The sequence below is a fragment of the Bactrocera oleae genome, chromosome 2 (genome assembly GCF_042242935.1).
Source record: "Bactrocera oleae isolate idBacOlea1 chromosome 2, idBacOlea1, whole genome shotgun sequence".
Taxonomy (NCBI): Eukaryota; Metazoa; Arthropoda; class Insecta; order Diptera; family Tephritidae; genus Bactrocera; species Bactrocera oleae.
Genome location: NC_091536.1, coordinates 31448725 through 31473091, shown reverse-complemented (window position 1 = coordinate 31473091; position 24367 = coordinate 31448725). Strand labels below are relative to the sequence as shown.

Below are 24367 nucleotides of genomic sequence, written 5' to 3'. Positions count from 1 at the left end.
CGATTGATGCTGTGTGCAAAGTGTGTTGTGACGATGAAAGAAATGTTGAATTAATACGATAGCGGTACTTCGAAACACGTCTACGGTGTCATATCACGCCAACCAAACGCCATTAATCAAAAACAAATAAATTGCCATAACTAAGCTCTGCACTAAGATACAACACTGTTATTTGGTACACAGGATCACATTTGGGAGGGGCATCTGTAGTTAAAATTTTAAAGTGGGCGTGGTCCCGCCCCATAATAACTTTAATGTGCATATCTCCTATACCACTAAAGCTATAATAACAAAATTCACTGAAAACAATTACTTTTAGCATTTCTATCGACGGTGTGAAAATGGGTGAAATCGGATGACAACCCCGCCCACTCCCCATATAACGGTACTGTTAAAAACTACTAAAAGCGCGATAAATCAAGCACTAAACAAGCCAGAGAAATTAAATTTTATCTCTGGGATGGTATAAGATGATTTTATAGGAACCACGTTCAAAATTAGATAGTGGGAACCGCCCACTTTTAGGTGAAAACCCATATCTTGGAATCTGCTTAACGGATTTTAATTCGGTACAAAAAAGTGTTCTCATATTTCTATGTAATAGTGCGAAAATGGGCGAAATCGGATTACAACCACGCCTATGTCCCATATGACATCATTTTAAATTCCATTTGATTTGTTCACTTTCCAGTATGTAAATCAAACAACAATGATTATATCGGCGTAAAACTTTGCGTTAATAATACGTTTAAAGTATGCCACCTTGTGACCAAACATTTTCTAAATCGAACCAAAACTGTTCAAGCCCCTAGGTACTGAATCTGTGGACCCCAGTGCCTATAGTTGAATTTTTACTTGGCTTTCTTTTTCGTTAGCAATTCGAGCGATAGAGACGTCAAACTTTTCCGCCCGTATTCTTTTTATATAAGCCGTACCGACCGTGTCCGTTTGGTTTTTTGGTGACGGAAAAGTGCAAACAAGTGAAAAAAAGGTGAGTGTGCAACGAAATAATTATTTATTGGTCCTTCGAGCCATGGTGAGCGGCACTATAGAGAAAACAAACAAAAAAACAAAATCGAAAAAAATAAGAATATATATAAGTAAAATATATATATGACAAAAGAAAGAAAAACAAACACATATAGTGCTGTGCAGTACAGTGGAACAACATATATACATAACAAAAAAAAAACAAAAAAAAACCAACAACGTGCGTGAAATATTAAGCGGGCGCGAATTTAAATCAAAAACCTTAACAGCAAACAATAACAACCACACCAGCTCACCAAAGTCACCCACCGCAGCTAAGCAGCAAAGGACTGGGCAACATAACGAAAGGCACACGCACAAGCCCATATATAACAATGTCCCCAAACCCCTTGGCGGAAACCCTTAAGTGAGTCGTATCGATTCCATTTAGTATCTGTATGTATCCTATTATTATATGTATGTTAAAATTTATGCCTTTGCGGTTTATTTATTACATAAATCCGTCTTAATAAAGGCAATAACAAAAAAGAGCGGTTACCAAACTGTTTCTATATTTCGGTTTATTTTCCGGTAAAAACCGAAATACCGCTAACAGATAAAACAGTTTGGTAAAAAATATATATTCATCGAACCTAAATGCTTACCGTTGTGTTCAAATACACAAAAATATCTCTACAACTAAATAATTCAAGTATTTACTTGCACCTATTTCCAACAATACCCCTTATACTTTATCAAGTATAAGCAGGATTGCGTAAAATAAGCAAAGGCAAATCAAAAGAAAATAAAACAAAAGCGAAAACTTACAAAATAAATTAACATACATACACAAAGGCCAATACAATTTATGATACATACATATACATATTATATTTAACATATATATACATACTATATTAGGAGAAAACCTCCGTTTAAAGCATTAATATCACAAAAAAATTGATATACATACATTTTACTGGAATACCTGCAGTAAATTCTTCTACTTTTCGCGGTCTTTTCGCACTGCGCACATATATACACGCTCAGGTATACAAACATACATTAGTACTTCGTTTCAAAGTCCACACTGGCAAATATTCCGCAATACCCCTTGTTCTTTGTTAAACAAAAACAAGTAGGATTGCATATATACATATAATATTCTAAGTCCACATTGGCATATATTCGCAATACCCCTTGTTCTTTGACCAACAAAAACAAGCAGGATTGCGCAAAACATATTTAAACATAATATATTACATACATACATATGTACAAAGTGTATTGATCTCTAAGACGAGCTCTCAATTGCGCATAACGTCAAGTACATATGTATCAGCTGATCCGCTAACTACTACGGTATACCGTATAGGAATTACGGACACAAAATACATACAAATAAAATTAAAAATAAAACACATTTGCGTTTAATATTAATTAATTAATTATAATAAAAGCGATAAAACTCGAAATACGCGTAATATATTCATTTCATACGCGTAATATATTCATTTCATTAAATAAAAACATATACATATATTTCTTACATTGAAAATATTTTATTTTATTTCGGCACATCTTTTAAATGAGCTCAGACTCGAAAGATTCTAAAACAACTCAGGTGCTAAAAGTTCCAAAAATGATGTCTGACGAAAGAAGTCCATGTACACCTGCAGAAGCTACACGCTCAAAGCAAGGTGCTACAAAGCAAAAAAGGGGGAAAGACATTACATACAGTAAATTCATTGCTGAGAGTGACAGTTTAATAAGATACTGCACTAGATTCTCATCTTCGTCGATTCAGGACAATTCTGAATCGGTATTAGAAATCAAAAAAGACAATCTTGACAATTTTTGGTCACGTCTCCAAGCTTCATATGACGCCATAGTAGAATCTGACGACTCAGATCTACCAGAAAATTTTAAGTCCTCGGCTTACGCCAAATATGAGAACTGCTTAGACCAGTTCGAAGTAACTAAAGCAATGATTTCCGATCAACTAAAGCTAATAAAAGCAATTGCACCTACTCCACATCAGCGAGTAGAGCTGCCACAAGTACAAAGTCATGAGGCAAGTTCAGGCATCCATCTCAAGGTGCCCACATGTGATACAGAAATCTTTCATGGTGGTTATGAACAATGGCTGTCCTTCCGGGACATGTTTACAGCCGTTTACATAAACCACCCAAAATTAACAAATGAACAAAAATTGTGTCACCTCCGATACAAAACAAAAATTCAAGCAGGCGTCATAGTCAAACAGTTCGCACTAAATGACGATAATTTCAATCTGGCTTGGGAAGCTCTAAAAGCAAGATACGAAAATGAAAGAATATTGGTCGATAAGCAAGTAACGATACTAATGAACTTGGCTAAAATTCAGAAAGAAACAAGTGATGAATTTATTAGACTACAATCCACTGTTTCTAATTATTTGTCGGTTTTATCGACTCAAAATGTTCCCACAGATAGCTGGGACCCTATTCTGGTAAATATATGCACCACGGCATTACCAGAAAAATCGTTACTTTTGTGGGAAAGATCGCTCTCATCTCGAAAATAATGCCCGACGTGGCAACAAATGAAAGACTTTTTAATAACCCAATACGAAATCGCAGAAAGGGTAGATAAAAAAATGGTCAGAACGAAAACCGTTCAACACGACCTAAATAGAAGCTTCCACAGTCCCCAAGCCAGTAGCAACAACAATTTAAATAGAAGCTTCTTCTGAAATCAAACGTTCACATCCGACCAGTACAAACAAACGTCATGCGAACTATGTACAGGGGGCATATGCTTAAATCTTGCGAGATATTCAAAAAATTGAATATTACCGACAGAAACAATTTTATCAAAACAAAAGGACTTTGTACAAATTGCTTATCACATGCACATACACTTAAAGAGTGCGAAAACAAATTTAATTGCGTTTATTGTCATAAACGACATCATTCTATGCTGCATTACAACACATTTTCCAGCTCACCCCCAAACAACGAAAATATGAAAAGAGCCACGGGTTTAGTTGCAACAGCAAATCCCGAAGTGGGAAATCCCGAAAATTGCCAAGAAGCACCATGCTGCTCAAAGGCAATAAAAACCCAAACGCTACACAGCGAAAATCAAAGTAGAGTACTACTGGCAACAGCAGTCGTCTCCATCGAACACCGAGGAGAACTGTTTAAACTTCGAGCCTTAATAGACCAAGGATCACAACGATCTTGCATAGCGTCTAGGGCTCAAAATAGGCTACAACTGCCAACAAAACTATCCAATTTTGAAATCACGGGAATGGGCGGAAGAGTAGTCCATAACTCAAGTAAAATCTGCCCCATTACCCTAATTTCCCCCCAAGCGGATAAGCACATACAAGCAGAAGCTATAGTCTTACCGCAACTTACAAATATGCTTCCACGCTATCACATAAATAGCAAAAAAATTGGCAAAAGATCTTCTATTAGGCAGCGATCACATACCACAGATAATACTCGAAGGTATTGAGAAAATTTCAAATGCACTTCTGGCACAAAATACTATTCTTGGTTGGATCCTAAGTGGACTAGTTATGGAACCAGCTACCACCATGACCACTCAAGTTAAGGAAGTCTCAAACGCATACCACCAGCTCGGGAAATTCCCTAAATTATATCCTATTTACGGGACCCACGCTCAAACCAGATTTAATGCTACTCATTTTAAATTGGCGTATATTTAAATACGTATTTAACGGAGACGTCGAAAAAATGTATAGACAAATAGTCGTACATAAAGACGATCAAGATTTTCAGGGAATTATTTTCCGAAAATCTCCCAATAGTCCACTCCGCGACTATAAATTGAAAACAGTTACCTTTGGCGTCAACTGTGCTCCCAATTTAACCATTCGAACTTTGCACGAATTGGCAGAAAACACCACTTCAGAATTTCCTCTGGCAACCCAGGTGTTAAAAAAACAAACGTATGTAGACGATATCCTGTCTGGAAGTCACAGTCTTGAACAAGCATACGAATCACTATCACAAGTGGTAAAAGCCCTCAAAACCGCAGGGTTTCCGTTAAAAAGGATAACGGCGAACCACCCTAATATCTTAAAGGACATACCTAAAGAAAATCTGTTGGACACTAATTTCCTTAAATTCGAAAAGGAAAGTATAACAAAAACTCTGGGGATACAATGGAATGCAATATCTGACCAGTTTTCATACACTACAGAGTCAATGTCTGCATTATCCGCCATAACGAAGCGACAAATTCTATCCGCTGTGGCAAAACTTTTCGACTCCGGTGGATGGCTTTCGCCAATTATGATACAAGCGAAAATCTTGATACAAGAATTATGGTTAGATGGAACCGACTGGGACGAACAAGTAAAATCACTTCTCCTTTCACTCCTTTCACACCTTTCACACAGCAGTGGAGGATACTGACATGCTTGAGCGATTTTCATCGTTCTCCCGAGCCCTCAGAGTAATCGCCTATATGTTAAAGTTCATAGAGCGACTTAAAATTAAAGGAGTTTCCTCAGAATATCCCCAATGCGATACATTGACGCACCTAGAATTGCAAAAGGCAAAGGTCGCTCTAATCGCATCAACTCGCATGCGCTACTTCAGCCGCGCTATAACATTATTAAGATAATCAAAACCCATTGATCAAAGGAGTTCACTCTTAGTTCTTAACCCATTGCTAGACACGAAAGGTCTGCTTCGTGCGAATGGTCGGCTTGCCAATTGAAGCCTCACGTATAATGAACGCCACCCTCTAATCATACCAGAGAAATCTCGACTTGCAACTTTACTCCTCAATTATATCCACTTACTTATGCTCCACGCAGAACATCGCCTAATGCATTGATTTTCAAACTAGGGGGCGCGCCCCACTAGGGAGGCGCGAAGACATGTACTGGGGGTAACGGGCGCGGGCAGCTGTTTTCCTATGTGTGTGAAACAGCCGTGATCACCTGATCGAATATGCCTTTTTTTGAGATAGAGTTTTAAATAAAAGGATGTAGTTTAACAATTTGTTTATGAACATGTATTTGTAATACAAATAATAATGAAAACTTTCAAGAATATTTTCGAAACAAAAGATTATTATATATTTATTGCTTTTCCTCACCACCTCTGAGGTTGCAATATAGACGCGTTACCGATCTTTTTTGGGTGTTCGGTTCCTCAGGACTAAACCGGTAACTAAGAATTTAAATATTCAACAGACAAAGAATTTTCACTCACAAAAACATGAACATGTGAGTTAAAAAAGATAAAATTGGAAACATTTAATAATATTTCAATACAATAAACACTAATTTAAATAATACTATGCAAATTTAATCCTTAGGAATGAAAACAACCGAAAAATGTTGAATATGGAATGAAAACATTCTTAAAGTTATAAATTTTAAAACATTAGGCCCTAATGCAACATAAAGTCCGCCAAGAGTTCTACATTCCCCGACTAAAGGCCCAAATAAACAAATGCATTTTCCTGTGCAAGATCTGCACTCTGCATAAGCAGAAGTTGCGAACGCAGATTATGTCAGCACTTCCACCGGAACGCTGTAATTTCGCTCTCTCTTTCACAGTCACAGGTGTCGAGTATTGATTAATGGGCCTTTTCAATTAAAGGCGTCCATGCTAAGGTCGCCCACCATAATGTGTGGCTGTTTTTGTCTGTTTTGCTAACAAGACCGCTCGTGAAATTATATTTTCTGCCAACCGCATCTAATGACAAAACCGCAAATAACAAAAAATCCGCCGATATTACCGCGACGAAAATGAATTAGTCATATAACTAACCAATAAACCCGCTGCAAACCAACCATTCTAACCGCAATGATCGATCAAATTGACGATCCATTCCTGCCACATACCTGGCACATTTGCCATAAATTTACATGCCACAAATGTATAATCATTCCAACTTCTTCATACAGATTAATATGGAAGTAGATATGGCAGCAACACCAACGCCAGCTGTGAGGTCCGCAATCAATGTTCCGCGCCCTGGGGCAACTCCAACACCACGACCGCAGCGGCAATCGTTCCTGCAACCGCTCCCCGTAATGGCCCGCGACCACTACCACCTTCATCAGCACCAGCAGCGGTATCTCAAAGCAGCCGATGCTGACTGTGCACACACCGGCTGCAACACTGCAGCATTTTTCAAAGTATGCAGCCCCTCCGTCAGCGGGATTTTTATATAAGGTACGGCTTGTTGCTACAGAGTATAATAGTTTTGTTCACCTAACGGTTGTTTATATCACCTAAAACTAATCGAGTTAGATATAGGGTTATATATATATAAATGATCAGGATGAAGAGACGAGTTGAAATCCGGGTGACTGTCTATCCGTCCGTCCGTCCGTGCAAGCTCTAACTTGAGTAAAAATTGAGATATCTTTATGAAACTTGGTAGACATGTTTCTTGTTACCGTGAGACGGTTGGTATTGCAGATGGGCGTAATCGGACCACTGCCACGCCCACAAAACGCCATTAATCAAAAACAAATAACTTGCCATAACTAAGCTCCGCAATAAGATACAAGACTGTTATTTGGTACACAGGATCACATTAGGGAGGGGCATCTGCAGTTAAAACTTTTTTTTAAAAAGTGGGCGTGGTCCCGCCTCTAATAGGTTTAATGTGCATATCTCCTAAACCGCTAATACTATAATAACAAAATGCACTAGAAGCAAATGTTTTTAGCACTTCTATTGACGGTGTGAAAAAAGTTGAAGTCGGGTGGCAACTCCGCCCACTCCCCATATAACGGTACTATTAAAAACTACTAAAAGCGCGATAAATCAAGCACTAAACACGCCAGAGACATTAAATTTTATCTCTGAGATGGTATAAATTGGCTTTATAGGAACCGCGTTTAAAATTAGTCAGTCGGCGTGGCACAGCCCACTTTTAGGTGAAAACCCATATCTTGAGATCTGCTCAACCGATTTCAACCAAATTCGGTGCATAAAGTGTTTTTTATATTTCTATGTCATAGTGCAAAATGATCGAAATCGGACTACAGCCACGCCTATTTCCCATATAACACCATTTTCAATTCCATCTGATTCTTTCACTTTCCACTATGCAAATCAGGTAACAATGATTATATCGGGGTAAAACTTTGCGTTAATAATGCAATTAAAGTATGCCACCTTGCGTCCAAAAATTGTCTAAATCGAACCAAAACTGTTCAAACCCCTAAGTACTAAATATGTGGACCCCAGTGCCTATAGTTGACCTTCTACCGAAAATATCAGTCAATCCACAAAGAAATCTCAAACGAGTATACCATTTGACTTTGCGAGAGTATAAAATGTTCGGTTACATCCGAACTTAGCTCTTCCTTACTTGTTTAATTATGCGAATTGTGCAGGCGGAATCCTTAAAGTTTTCTAAGAATTTTGAGCGGTTTTGGTTGCAGTAAGTCGTGGGTTTTGCTTTATAGGTATTATCTGTTACTCTTGGTTCTTACGCGAAGAATACTCATTTTACTACTTGTACGCAGACTTTTTCTGCGTTGCGAAATGATTTTCACTGCTTTAAATTCTATGGGATTATGCAATAGACTAGTAATAAAGCACTTAATGAATGTGATTTTGTTCTAAAATTTACTATGTATAAGATATTTTTTAACAAAAGCAAATAAACCGTGTAAATAACTCCGGATCTATCTCTATTTGTTTTCCTTAAAGTTTTTTAAAAATTTTGAGCGGTTTTGGTTGCAGTAAGTCGTGGGTTTTGCTTCATATTATCTGTTACCCTTGGTTCTTATGCGAAGAATACTCATTTTACTATTTGTACGCAGACTTTTTCTGCGTTGCGAAATGATTTTCACTGCTTTAAATTCTATGGGATTATGCAATAGACTAGTAATAAAGCACTTAATGAATGTGATTTTATTCTAAAATTTACTATATAAAAGATATTTTGTAACAAAAGAAAATAAACCGTGTAAATAACTCCGTATCTATCTCTATTTGTTTTAGGTGAACCAAATGACCGTTAGGGGAACAAAACTATTTTACTCTGTAGCAACATGTAGCAAGAGTATAAAAATTCAGCAGCGAAAAATCATCAAATTAATTATTACTAGCATACGTGTAGTATTGGATATTTCTTTTTTTCAAATATACTACTTGTAAATTGTACAATTAATACATGTTATTTTTTATCTTTATATAAACAAGATACAAAAATTTTAATATACTTTTATTTTTCAGGAAATTCTATCCAGCTATTCTGCAGATATATTTTCGAAATATCGGAAGTTGTGGATCAACCTAAGCGAATTATTGCAATCATTGGGAAACGCTTATGCAAGAACTTATTCTACTTACTGTATCTTTATGTAAGCTGAGCATAACAATTTGTGTTAACCATTCATTTCAAATTAATTAATGCATAAAGTTAGTACGAAAGGACAATCATACGAGTACTCAGGTGAACTCAAATATTAATTTTATTCCCTCGCAATTTTTAGGGATCCAAGCCAGTACTTTCAGTTATTGGCAAAATTTTACAATAACTTACATTACACTGCGGTAGAACCGAACATTTTATACTCTCGCATGTTGGAAAGGCCAGATGCATATTTTCAGGTTTTGAGAAAACTCAAATTTTAATTTAACAAGTAGGAAGGGCTAAGTTGGCGTAAACCCGAACATTTTATACTCTTGCAACTTGCAAGGATCAAAGTCGGCAAAATACTTATAAGTGCTGCCAAAACTTTAGAACAAGTGATCCAAGTAGAGGCACTTTTTCAATGGCCATTTTCTGACAGATCACATATGAGTTGTGTCAAGCTGACAAGACTTACGCCTGAACTACGTTTACAAACCGTTCAACTTTATTACGAAAACTCACGTTCTGTATAGTATATGTTTCGCTCAACTTATGAAGAATGTTCTTTTTGAAGCATTCGCCATTAAATTTAAATTTTATTTTTTTTTTCTTCACAAAAGTAGGAAACCTCGAAAAGGATCACCCTATATTAAAAAAGGTTGCGAAAGAATTCAATATTCATTATTCGACGAAATCGTAAATGGATAACAATCAAATTTGGTATCTTAGTAACTTATATTGATGGTCATGTACTCACTTAATTTTTTTTAATGCATTTTTCTCGCGTCATCGAAAATTATGTTGAAACCTTAAGGACGATAAGAAATATGTGATATAAACTCAACCGAAGAGGCTAAATTTAATAGTAGTCCAGTCATTTAAGCTTAAATTAGGTAAGAATCTCGGAATTCAGATACCCAGCTGTAAGTCTGTAAATACTTGTATATTGACACCCTAAAAGTTGTCTCAAAACCTACATATGGTAGGGTGTACGCAACTATTAAATTTCAAGGTCAAAGGTCACAAAAATCGTTTTTTTGCGCTTTTTTTGTAAATATCTCATTTCCCATGGGGTTTTTTGCTATTGGTATTTATTATCAATATTGTAGTATACAAAATTCTCTACAAATTTTGTTTAAAAATTTTTTTCATACGGTGAACCGTTTTCGAGATAGAGGGCTTAGAGCGCGCGGTCACAGCATCACTTCAGGTCAACCGGTGCCTCCGATCAAAAACGCGCCATATATAGTTGATGAACTATCGATAAATCAATGATTATAAATATTTGTCAATTTTTATTAACTATTATTTATATTATATTTTATCATTTTTTCCTAACCTATCCACTTTTTATTCAGTATTAATTTATTTAACAACACTTACCTGCCCATGAAATTGCAGAATTGTTAATGAAAATATAGGAATTATATTTGAACTTAAACCTTATTAATATTAATAACTTCTTACATGATAAAAAAAAAATAAAAAAAATTTATTCAAAAATATCATTCAATACATTTATTTTTATTAAAAGTAAAAAAATGGAATAAAGGGTACAAAAACTACAATTTATAATTTTAATCATCTTCTTCCTCTTCATCGTCGTCTTCCGGCTGCTGGTAAATTTCAAACTGGTCTTCATTATCGTCTTCAACGACATTTGTTTCAAGTTCTTCCATGATTTCGGGGTCAAAAGTTCCATCTTCGTTAATGTCGCTCTGATATGGTAGAGCATTGAGACAAGCTTGCCCATTACATTGGCCACAAGCTAAAGAGCATTGCAAGCCCGCTTTCCTGCATCCGCATCGCGAACCACAACCACTCTTGCAGTTGCAGAAAATTGTATTTAGCAAATGTTCTCGAGCAGGTGGTAAAATTGTCATGATAGACTCCAGAAAATCATTTCGCATTGCCCAACCCCATACCTGGGGTTCCAAATCATGCCCTAACCAAGTTTGAACTTGATAATATACACGTTCGAAATGTTGATGAGCAGCTGCACTTGTTGGTGGAATATTTGAAAGCTGCACAGGTTTATTAAGTTTTGTAGACTTGACGTAATTCATATAACGAAGATGATCGAGACTTTTCACAGATTTCGGAGCATTATAGACTGCCAATAAGGTTTGAGTTCCACTCTCTAATAATCTCTGGGCCGAACAATTTTCTTCCTCAAATGCTGCAGCTAGTTCATTCAAATTGGTCAGTTTCTCAAAACCTTTTAAAAATGTTTTTTTTTCCCTTTTTAAAACGCGCAGAAGTTGTGTCACATCCACTTAATGCGTGCAGAAATAAAATATGTGTTTTGGAATGAGGATAATTATCAAAACTTTTAGTCGAGTATATCTCCGTTTTTACATTGCCTTTCCCAACTTTTTTAAAGAAAATTTCTGGTTCGTAAGACAGTGTACGCCCAATTAAAATGATGAGTAAATCAATATCTTGTCCTATTATTTACAAATTTACAGGTTTTAAAGAAGATGCACTTAATTATTTTCTAATTAAAATGTCATTAGTGGTAATGGGAATATAATTATAGTAAGATTTAAGTTTTTCCCTTCATTATTTTTTAATTTTAGGAAACGGTGATCAGTATTATTGAATAGATAAAGATTTAAGGCATGAAGAAAATGATAAAATATAATATAATAGTTAATAAAAATTGACAAATATTTATAATCATTGAATTATCGATAGTTCATCAACTATATATAACGCGTTTTTGATCGGAGGCACCGGTTGACCTGAAGTGATGCTGTGACCGCGCGCTCTAAGCCCTCTATCTCAAAAACGGTTCACCGTATGAAAAAAATTTTTGAACAAAATTTGTAGAGAATTTTGTATTCTACAATATTGATAATAAATACCAATAGCAAAAAACCCATAGGAAATGAGATATTTACAAAAAAAAGCGCAAAAAACCGATTTTGTGACCTTTGACCTTGAAATTTAATAGTTGCGTACCATATGTAGGTTTTGAGACAACTTTTAGGGTGTCAATATACAAGTATTTACAGACTTACAGCTGGGTATCTGAATTTCGAGGTGAACTTACTATAATGACTGGATTATAGATTGAGTATGATATAAGGCCAACTGGAAGTTTGAACATTGTATATTAGGTATATGAAATCTAAGAGATGTATCTATTATATATTAAGAAAATGAAATTAATCGGGAAAAGTTCCGCTGATATTAAATACTGTATATACTCGACCGAGCACGTGAATCACAAAGGCTGACGAGGTGTTCTTTGCGAGCTAGATAGATGCGAGAAGAGAAGTCGTCGCTTGACCCGTCGATGGTTTTGTTGATGTTCGGTGCAATGATCGGCAGGTGTGTTGTGTTATCCTGGATAGTGGTGTTGTTTTATGAGGTGTATGTTGCGTGAGGTGATGTGGTGAATGTTGTAAGAGGTGATGTGCGATGTAGATTGTGTATCGTTATTGTGGGAGGTATGTTTGTGTAGGTGGTTTCCGGAGACAGCGTAAGCTTATTTAGACATCCCGTCCCCTCTAGACGAATATTAGCCCAGAAGACGCTGAAGTTGTGGCAGGCGGGGTTGCGATCTAAGCTGGCTGTGTCGCGTCAGTGTTTCGTTGCATTAGCACGAGGAACGGGGTTTCGGAGAGGGTGTTGATCGTTGAGGTCGTGCTGATGCGTTCCTTTGGGGTCGCCAGACTGCGCCGGGGCGGTGGGAGGCAGTTAGTCGACCATTGTCGCGCCTCGCGGAACGATGAAGGAGCGTATGGTATAGCTTATCGCACATTTGAAATAGGCCCAAAGACTCACATGCGTTTGTTGCATGAGTGTGCGCCAGACAATTCAGGCAGCGTCCATGTGCCTGGCCGATTTGCTGCCGTTGGACGGGTAAAATACTTTTGAAAATGTCGCAATGTTGCTACCGGTGATTGCGACGACATAGCCGGCATCGGAGGCGGTGTTGCTCCGCGTACAGCGATGTTGATGTGGTTAGTGGGCGCGTGCCACTACGAGAAGCGATTGGAGGGGCTATGATAGCCGTAGTTCGCGGCACATTAACGGTCGAACATATTTGCTGGCGTTGGTGCATTTCCGTCCATAACAACCTATATAGAAAAAAAAGTTATTTGGATTATAAGTTTGTCGCATAATTTGAGTTGGAAGTTTGTGCCACGTTTTATAGCATAAATGGGTCGTCAGTTCGATCGACCCTTTACCGGATTTAGTTGACTTATTTTTTATGATTTATTAATTTAAAAGGTTTTCTTCTTATTTGGTTTTTATTTACGGTTGTTTGGTATTATCAGCTGTGAGTAAAAAGCATAGCTTTACGAGTGGTCTAGTTAATGTTCCGGAGATCGACTACTTGGATGTGACCGTCCTAGTGAAGGTTTTCCATGCGCCCAAGCCGCCATTCGGTAGGGGGGAGACAATTAACTTGTACTAGCACGCAATCTCCAAGCTTTGGCGCCTTTTCTTGAGCCTTCCAGTGGTACCTATTGTGGAGGCCCTTTAGATACGCTTTTTTCCATCGGCAACTAAAATTATGATGGAGAATTTTGATTCCCATCGGTTTAATAAGGATAGCCACTCCCCGTCTGGCTCAAGTATGGCCAAAACGTGTGCTCATTTGAGAAATTCCCAGGAGTTAGGGGGGTGAAATCGGAGGGATCTTGCAAGAGTATTGTGATTGGCAGTGAATTGAGAACTGCTTCAATTCGAATTAATGAGGTCGAGAATTATTCATAATTAAACTTGAAGTTTCTAGCTCCTTTTTTTTAAGTGGGATGTGAAGCTTTTTACAGCTGATCCCCATAAATCACTTATATGAGGAGCGCTTGGAAGGTAAACTGCCAATTAATGCCTTGGGGAGCGTACTTCTGCACAATATCAGGTGACACTTAGTTGACAAAGTCCACAAACTGTTTTTCAGGGACTTCTTGGGCTCTAACAAACGTATTGATGTCACTCATTATTTTTTAGAGAAAGCCAAGCCGTCCGACGAAGCGAGCGAATGCCATGAGTAAAGTTTCTGTAGTCAGATTTGTACACAGTTCAAGGTGAACAGATTTTGTCGTAAAACAAATAAAAACTGCCTCATAGCCTTTCATTAAGGTGCGAGACCTTAACATTGAAACTAGTAGCGCACTTGAGTAGATGCGATAAGAGCGCCTAATATATCGCATTGGGGATATATTGGAGGTGCTCCGTTAACTTTAATTTTGAATTGCTCTATACATTGGATTAAGTAGGCAACTACTCTGAGGAGTCGGAGGAACGATGAAAATCACTCAAGGATGTCAGTATCATCCGATTTTTGCTTGTATCATAATTGGCGAAAGCCATTCTGCGGGGTCGAAAAGTTTTGCCACAGAAGATAATATTTGCCGCTTTGTTATGGTGGATAATGCAGATATTGACGCTGTAGTGTATGAAAACTGGTCAGATATCGCATACCATTGGATCCTCAGAATTTTGTTGTACTTTCCTTTTCGAATTTAAGGAAATTAGTATCTAACAAACTTTCATTTGCTTGTGGAAGATTGTGATTTCCAGACAGTATATCGTATACATAAGGGATTACCAAAGGAAATTCTGACAATTGACGCCAAAGGTAACTGTTTTTAATTTATAGTCGCATAGGGGACACTTAGCAAATTTTCGGAAAATAAGCCGCTTTGACCTCTTTATATGCGACTATTTGTCGATGCATTTTTTCAACGTACCCATTGAATACGAATATAAATCTGGCTGGAGTCCCAGAGGTTCCGTAAACAGAATAGCATTTAGGGAATTCCCTGAGCTAGTGGATCTTGAGGCATTGATCATGCGGTCTAAATGGAGATATTCTTCTAACACACCATCGTACCACCTTTTTTTTAGTAGGTTTTTTTCCATACTTAAAAACTGCTGTATTGCAGAGGTGCGAGAGTGACCTAAAGCGAATGTATGAGGAAATTCTGGCTTAAGTAGTAGTCGTACGACGTACCGGCCATTATCTGATCGAGTTGTTGTGGCTTTGTAAAAGTCTTCACAATACTGATCTTCAGGGGTTATAGTTGAAATGTTAATAGCTTGGAAGTATATTTTTTAGTTGCGGTAAGACAATAGCTTCTGCTTGAATGCGCTTATCCGTTTTGGGGAGTTAGGGTAATGTCGCAGATTTTGGTTGCGTTTTAGACCACTCTACCGCCCATTCCCGTGATTTTAAAATTGACTAGTTTTGTTAGCAGTTGTTGTTATTTTTTGCCCTAGACGCTATGAAAGATCGTTGTGATCTGTGGTCTATTAAGGCTCTAAGCTTAAACAGGTCTCTTCGGTGTTCGATGGAGACGACAGTTGTGGGTAGTAGTACCCTACTTTGGTTTTCACTGTGTAGCGATTGAGTTTTGAATGCCTTTGAGCTTCTTGGTAAATTTCGGGATTTGGGATTTGCTGTTGCAACTAAACCCGTGGTTCTTTCCATATATGCGCAGTTTTGGGGTGAATTGGAAAAAGTATATATAATATTATGTATGAAGCATAGAATTATGTCGTTTGTTGGGTCACCCTAATGACCTGTGCTCATTTGATAGGATTCGTAAACTCAATTCACTGCTTACATTCATACACACACACATATACATGCATTGTACTGGTAAATCTCTTTTTATTATTTTCTCAAACTTTGTAAAGAGGACAGTATGTATATACATTTGATCAACAATTAAAATAAATAATTCGTTATTCGGTCGGTTGATGGAAATATAGTGCGGTTTATCCACTTTGGTTCTTTTACACGTCGCCGTTGACGTTAATATAATATTTAAAAAAAAGAAAGAAAAACGTTGTTAGTAGGTCACCTGAACTAGTAATTCCATACATAGGTACATGCATACATTTTCACTACCTTACCGATTGGAACATTTTGTTATCGGAGTTGCCTTCACTGCTTTTTTTTTACCAGGCCGTCGCATACTCAGCATAAGCCACTGTTTCGCAGTGTCGTGCTGCTTTGCCCACATTACTCTGCCTACACTGCACTGCTCAGCGGAACGTTCGTAGCTCTGCCGGCAATTGGAAACGATACGCGCTTGACTGCTGCATCGTCGTTGCTATTCTGCCAACGCTACGCTACTATCGCTAAACTGCATTGCAGCTCGCAGCAGTTATTGTCGCTCACCCTATTAGTTATATGCATTCTCTACTTTTTTTGCACGAGTGGCATGTACTAATCGTCCAATTATACAACGCATTGTTAGAAGGCTGTATACAACTTCGTTTTTGTTGTCGCTATCGGTTTCCGCTGCTAGTTATTCCCTTCGTTAAACATTAGGTATATCGAAAAATAAACCTAAAAAATCTATAGTTGAGATATCAAAGAACTCTAATGAAATACCTTCACATGCGAAGTTACAATGAGCGCTGGGAATATTAGAGTCATACTTTAAGCAAGCACTCTTAGTCCAAGCTGACATTGAAGATTTGGATCCATCAAACACAGGTTGCGCAGATTTAGAGGATAGATATGTCACAGCCAATATTTGCATTCAAGGACAACTTGAAAAGGAAGGGCACCAACAGGGAGACAACAGTTCCAACTCCTGTTTCCACGCCATTACACTAACAAAAATGTATTGCATCTTTCAGTCAGTTTCGGAAATCATCTGACTCCTCATCACACCATAAGTCCGATTTCACCAAACAGATTCGTATCACTACTCGTGACCAAACTCATCATTTGCCATCACTAAGCCTTCTTTTGTTCTTTGTTCTAGCGATAAACATAAAATTGTTGGTTGTTTTTGATTTAAGGACATAAACACGAATAAACGCTTCGATGCAGCCAAGAAATACGACCTCTGTATCAAATGTTTGAGCAAAGGTAACAGAGTAGCTCAGTGTGCATCGAAGCATCGCTGTCGCACCTGTGACAGAACGCATTATACGCTTTTGCATCATGACAACGCAACTCTGCCTACACTTGCAACTCCAACACTTCCTCCTATTTCGAAATCGTTTCAAGCTTCGTGGACATCGTATTCAAACAAACCTCATACATACAACCAGCTAACAGCCACGTATTCGCATATGGAGACATCGAATCATTTTTAGCAACAGCTCTAGTTCTAGTTAAAGATTCCATGGGTTCGTACAAGCTTGGAAGACCTCTCCTCTACTCATATTCTTAGGTGAACTTCATGGCAGATGAGTTCGCTCAAAGGCTTTAGTTCGTCTAGAAAAGTATCACACTGGCATTCGCATATAGGTGATTCAGTTACTAATCTTAAAGCTTTAACGACCACAACAATTAAGTCACGCATATCATCATTTCAACTTTCGCTCCACTTCGGTATCACACCCCATATTACATACCAACCTGATGTTGAAGATGAACTGAGGCTTGCAACTGAGGCATTTTTCGAAGCCCTCGCTGTTGGTTAAATTAAACTTGGCCCAAATTTACCTACATTGCAAAAGACATTATTTGGCTGGGTGGTTTCTGGAAGATACCAATTAAAGCACTATAAGCCTTCAAAGTCATGTCTGCTGTTTAGCGAAGACTCTATCTAGACAAACATGCAACGCCTTTGGGATCTCGAAACTGTCGACTGGCCACCCAAACCTATTCAACCTGATCATCGGATTTGTGAACGTCACTTTCTAGCCACAACACATCAAGATACTACTGGACGCATAATTGTTAGGCTGCCATTTTAGGACATTCCCGCTGCACATGGAGGCTCATCCGACATCGGTCGTCTCCGATTTCTTGCAATCGGACGCCGTGTTTGCATTCACCAAACACTTAATACCCGTATGTCTCGTTCATGGTAGAGTATGAACGGCTTGATCACATGTCTGCAGTAAAGTCGCCGAACTTAGATGAACCACGCATCACTGCGTACTGAGACCTACAAGTGCATCAACAAAGTTACGAGTAGTGTTCGAGGCCTGTTACCGAACTAAGACACAAACATCGCTAAACGACTTATTTTTGGTTAGTCCAACGATCCAAACAGAGCTGTACATGTTGCTACTGCACTTCCGTCTGTATCGTTACGCTATTTTCGCAGATGTCACTAAAGTGTACAGGCAAGCATCCTTGAATAAAAATTATCGTAAATTTTATTATATGTAAGTATTGAATATATATAGTCGTATTTGGGCGATTGCTTGATTGCTTTGATATATATATAAGTGTGTGTATGTGTGTATGTATGTGTGGCAGCATTTAACCTTCACCCCACGCATGAATACATCATGAAGTTGCATGGCGACGGGAAATGTGGCAGCTTCTCTAGACGCAGATCTTCTTACATACCAGCTCAACACTGTGACATATGGCACTGCTTCAGCTCCATATCTAGCAGTACGAAGCCTTCGATACTTAGCAGATAAGCATATAAGTGAATTTCCAATGGGCACTGCGGCTGTAAAGACTTCGTTTTATGTTGATGATCTTTTATGTGGTGAGAATGATACTGATGCCTTACACACATTAAAGGCAGAAGTTATTGAGATACTTCGACGCGGTCAGTTTCCTCTATCCAATTTTATAGAGAGCCAAACTATGAAAGAGCTAAGTATTACCGATGATTCTATAGCAAGTGCACTTAGCGTGACATGAAAACAACGCAGCGACACGTTGTTGTTCACATTCACCCAAAAACAAGTTCACAAGTCTGTTACAAAGCACACAATACGTTCCATAGCTTCATTACTGTTCGATCCACTTGAAGTGCTCTCACCACTCCTGATAACCTCAAAAATAATTATGCAAGAATTATGGCTGCTTAAATTGTGATATGACGAGTCGCTACCAAAGATGTAAATCAAGCCTGGAATAGTTGCTTAGCATCCCCTAAGTCGCTTCCATCACTCAACCTGCCTCGCTATTGTCTACTACCAAATGCTCGCGACATACAGTTACATGGGTTTAGCGACGCATCAATTCGTGCATACGGATCGGCGATTTACATACGCACAGACGATTCCAACGACAGGTTGCAGTACATTTACTCACTTTGAAATCAAGGGTCGCACCAGTAAAAAAATAATCTATTTCAAAACTCAAACTGTGCGGTGCCCACCTTCTCGCTCGCCTGTATGCTAAGGTAAAGGATATATTCACCTTTGTTCCCGTAACAACTTTCTTTGGGACTGACTCGCAATTAGTTCTACATTGGTTAAAACAACACTCTGTTACGCAGTCAACGTTCGTGGGCAACAGCGTATCTGACATACAGGAACTGACTGCAAGTGGACAATAGAGGTATGTGCTTTCCGAGGAGAATCCAGCCGACTTAGTATTTCGAGGCTGCTCTGCTTCTGAGCTGAAATCTTTGATATGGTTTTCTGGCCCTGAGTTTTTGCGAGAAAATGCACCGAAATGGCCAAAGCACACATGCGACACTGAGCTTGACATGGACATTGTGAACGCAGAGAAACGCAAGAAGGCATTTGCTGTAGCTAACAAGACAAATTACTTGATCGATGTCATAAACTACCAGCTGCATTGTCTGCTCCTCATCGCCTGGCTCTTACGGATCAGTGATAAATTTAGACAAAAGCCTACAGCAACCATCAAATCGCCATCTCTTGACGAATTACGACGCGCATCATGTTGCATTATCTTAAATATTCAGCAACCACATTTTTTAAACGATATTCAATTGCTTCGCAAAAACCAAGCTATAACAAGTAGGGAAGGGCTAAGTTCGGATGTAACCGAACATTTTATACTCTCCCAAAGTCAAATGGTATACTCGTTTGAGATTTCTTTGTGGATTGACTGATATTTTCGGTAGAAGGTCAACTATAGGCACTGGGGTCCACATATTTAGTACTTAGGGGTTTGAACCGTTTTGGTTCGATTTAGACAATTTTTGGCCGCAAGGTGGCATACTTTAATTGCATTAATAACGCAAAGTTTTACCCCGATATAATCATTGTTACCTGATTTGCATAGTGGAAAGTGAAAGAATCAGATGGAATTGAAAATGGTGTTATATGGGAAATAGGCGTGGCTGTGGTCCGATTTCGATCATTTTTGCACTATGACATAGAAATATAAAAAACACGTTATAGACCGAATTTATTTGAAATCAATTAAGCAGATCCCAAGATATGGGTTTTCATCTAAAAGTGGGCGGTGCCACGCCCACTGACTAATTTTGAACGCGGTTCCTATAAAGTTATCTCATACCATCCCAGAGATAAAATTTAATGTCTCTGGCGTGTTTCGCGCTTGATTTATCGCGCTTTCAGTAGTTTTTAACAGTACCGTTATATGAGGAGTGGGCGGAGTTGCCACCCGATTTCAACTACTTTCTTACTGTAGGTAGAGGTTCTAAAAACATTTGCTGTGAATTTTGTTATTATAGCTTTAGCGGTTTAGGAGATATGCACATTAAACCTATTAGGGGCGGGACCACGTTCACTTAAAAATAAAATTTAACTGCAGATGCCCCTCCCTAATGTTATCCTGCGTTTTGTGGGCGTGGCAGTGGTCCGATTACGCCCATCTGCAATACCAACCGTCTCCCGGTACCAAGAAACATGTCTACCAAGTTTAATAAAGATATCTCCATTTTTACTCAAGTTAGAGCTTGCACGGACGGCCGGACGGACAGACAGTCACCCGGATTTCAACTCGTCCCTTCATCTTGATCATTTATATATATATAACATTATATCTAACTCGATTAGTTTTAGGTGATACAAACAACCGTTAGGTGAACAAAACTATTATATTCTGTAGCAACAGGTTGCGAGAGTATAAAAAGTAACTTGAAGTTTCTCACTCCATTCCTAAATAACGTAACCGGTTTTGAACTCGTTAAGGTTGGTGGACGTATGGATTATGTAGACTTATCAAACTCTCAGAAGCACCTGATTCTACTACCCAGCGATTCTTAATTTTTACTAAAGCACGTTCGATACCTACATTTACGCAATTTTCACGCAGGCCCAAAGGCATTGGCCGCTTTTATCAGATTAGAATTTTGGATTGTCAACGCTACAGCTGTTGCTCGCCGCATCGTTCGTTCCTAGCTGCATTGTATTCGTTACAAGCCTGTGCTGTTACAACAACTAATGACCCTACTACCAGCTACACACCTTACACCTGCACTCCCATTTGAGCGTTGCGGAATCGATTTTTATGGGCCAATAAACACATACCTTCGAATTCAAGGTAAACCACCTACCAAGTAATACTTAGCTGTATTTGTGTGCCTCGTAATTAAAGCTTCAGGCGAAAGTGGCCGCGATCAAGGTGGCGGTAGTAGTACTGTTACGAAGTGCAGCTTCGTTTAGAGAGGTGAGCATTCACTCCGACAGCAGAGCGGCAATACAAGCCCTGAGTGCGCGAACCGTGCATTCAAAGCTAGTCAAGGAGTGTCTGTCCTCACTAGAATTGGGCTACTTCAATATCAGGCTCGGTTGGGTGCCTGGTCACAGCGGAATCACTGGGAATTGCAAGGCCGATGAGCTGGCCGGGGGGGCACCCTTGCTGGAGACTAGGTCGAGTCGAATCAACCGTGCTTGGACGAAACGGCCATGTTAGAGTGATGAATCTCCGAACTGCCAATGGAAACCTTTGTAGGCCAATACACAAATTAGCCATTTTCCGATTTTTTGAAAAATAGTTTATTCAACGGAGCCGAAATGTTGAGTTACCCTAATGACATTTACCTGTGCCCCGAATAAAATACTGTCATATTTTTCATTTGATAGGATTCGTAAATTCAATTCACTGCTTACATTCATACACACATGCATTCATTGTACTCGTAAATCTCCTTTTATAACAATATGTATATACATTTGATCAACTATTAAAATAAATCATTCGCTAATGACTTGCTAACACGAGTATACCGGAGTTCGTTATTCGGTCGGTCAATGGAAATATAGTACGGTTTTTCCACTTTGGTTCTTTTGCATGTCGCCGTTGACTACACTACCCCAATTATTATAATATAATATTAAAAAAAGGCAAGAAAAACGCTTCTTGCTCCAACCACCCCTATCTTCGTATGTAAATAAAATAACTTTTTTTACAAACCTTTTACCGAATATATCGGTCAGTGCGCGAGTTATTAATTTATACAATTGCTTGAAAATATGATCTCGAGCATACCTTAACAATGTCAAATTGAGCCAAATTGACAGGCCCAATTATTATAATATTTTAAGAAGCAAGAAAACCGCTTCTTACGTCAACATCGTCTATGACAGTAAACGCGATTGAACTTGCTTTCACAATCTAAGAGTATTTTTGTTTTGACAAAATTGTTTCGATCGGTAATATTCATTTTTTTGAATTTCTCGCAAGATTTGAGCTTATGCCCCTCTGTACATAGTTCGCATGACGTTTGTTCGTACTGTTCGGATGTTAACGTTTGATTTTTGAAGAAGCTTCTATTAAAATTGTTGTTGGCACTGCCTTGGGGTCTGCGGAAGCTTTCATTTAGTTCGTGTTGAACACTTTTTGTTCAGACTATTTTTATACCCTGAACAGGGTATATTAAGTTTGCCTCGAAGTTTGTAACACCCAGAAGGAAACGGCGGAAACCATATAAAGTATATATATAAATGATCACCGTGACGAGCTGAGTTGATTTAACCATGTCCGTCTGTCCGTCCGTCCGTCCGTCTGTATATACGCGAACTAGTCCCTCAGTTTTTGAGATATCGATCTGAAATTTTGAACAAGTCTTTTTCTTACCAAGAAGCTGCTCATTTGTCAGAACGGCCGATATCGGACCACTATAGTGTATAGCTGCCATACAAACTTAACAATCGGAATCAAGTGTTTGTATGGAAAACTCTTTCATTTGACGAGGTATCTTCATGAAATTTGGCTTGTATTATTATTTAAATCATTAATCGAAGAAATTGTATAGATCGGATGACTATAGCATATAGCTGCAATATTAACTTAACGATCGGAGTAAAGTGCTTGCATGGAAAAAAATTTTTTTTTAAGAGGTATCTTCACGAAATTAGGCACGAGTTATTGCTTAAGGCAACAAATTATTCTCCACAGAAATTGTTCAGATCAGATCACTTTATCATATAGCTGCCATACAAATTGAACGTTCGGCATCAAGTTCTTGTAAGGGACCTTTGTATTTGTGTAGGATATTATAGCTTCGGCGCAACCGAAGTTAACGTTTTTTCTTGTTTTGTGTATCCCTTGACTATTTCGTATTGGGTAGTTGAGAAATCTGTCATTAGTTGCCACGTATGCCATTTTTTTCGTGATGAGAGCGATTGCTCCCATAGATGTAATGATTTTTCTGCATATGTTTACCAATATAGGGTCCCAGCTATATGTGGGAATATTCTGTGTCGTTAAAACCGACAACAATTTGAAACAGTGGATTGAAGTTTGATAAATTCTTCATTTGAATTCTTCTTTTTGAATTTTTGGCAAGTTCAATTATATCGAAATTTGTTCATCGACTATTCTTTCGTTTTCGTAACTTGATTTAAGAGCTTGCCAAGCCAAATTGAAATTATCGTCATTTAGCGCGAGCTGTTTTAGTATTAGGCCTGCTTGGTCTTTAGTTTTGGATCGGAGGTGATACAATTTTTGTGCTTCTGATAGTTTTGGATAATTGATGTATACGGCTGTTAACATGTCCCGGAAAGACGACCATTGTTCATAACCACTTTGAAAAATTTCTGTGTCACATGTGGGCACCTTGAGATGAATGCCTGAACTTGCCTCCTGACTTTGTACGTGTGGCAGCTCTAATCGCTGATGTGGAGTAGGTGCAATTGCTACGATTAGTTTTAGTTGATCGGAAATCATTGCTTTAGTTTTTTCAAGCAGGCCGAAACAGTCGTATTTGGCGTAAGCCGAGGATTTAAAATTTTCCGGTAAATCCGAGTAGTCAAATTCTACTATAGCGTCATATGCAGCTTTGAGACGGGTCCAAAAGTTGTGTAGATTGTCTTTATTGATTTCTAATAATCGGCGAAGATGAAAATCTAGTGCAGTATTTTATTAAACTGTCATCTTCCGACATAAATTTAGTGTAAGAAATGGCTTTACCCCTTTTTTGTTTTG

The 24367-nt window shown here is 38.3% G+C and overlaps 1 protein-coding gene across 2 annotated transcripts in view; it reads left to right on the top strand.

The window, feature by feature from the left end:
• LOC138855683 (gustatory and odorant receptor 22-like) overlaps positions 1 to 24367 on the top strand; it is a 1003612-nt gene that overhangs the window by 706615 nt on the left and 272630 nt on the right. For both annotated transcript variants that reach the window (XM_070112940.1, XM_070112939.1), the window contains exon 7: positions 9201 to 9328. In XM_070112940.1, the coding sequence (XP_069969041.1) occupies positions 9201 to 9328 (128 nt within the window). The remainder of the gene's footprint in view (positions 1 to 9200; positions 9329 to 24367) is intronic.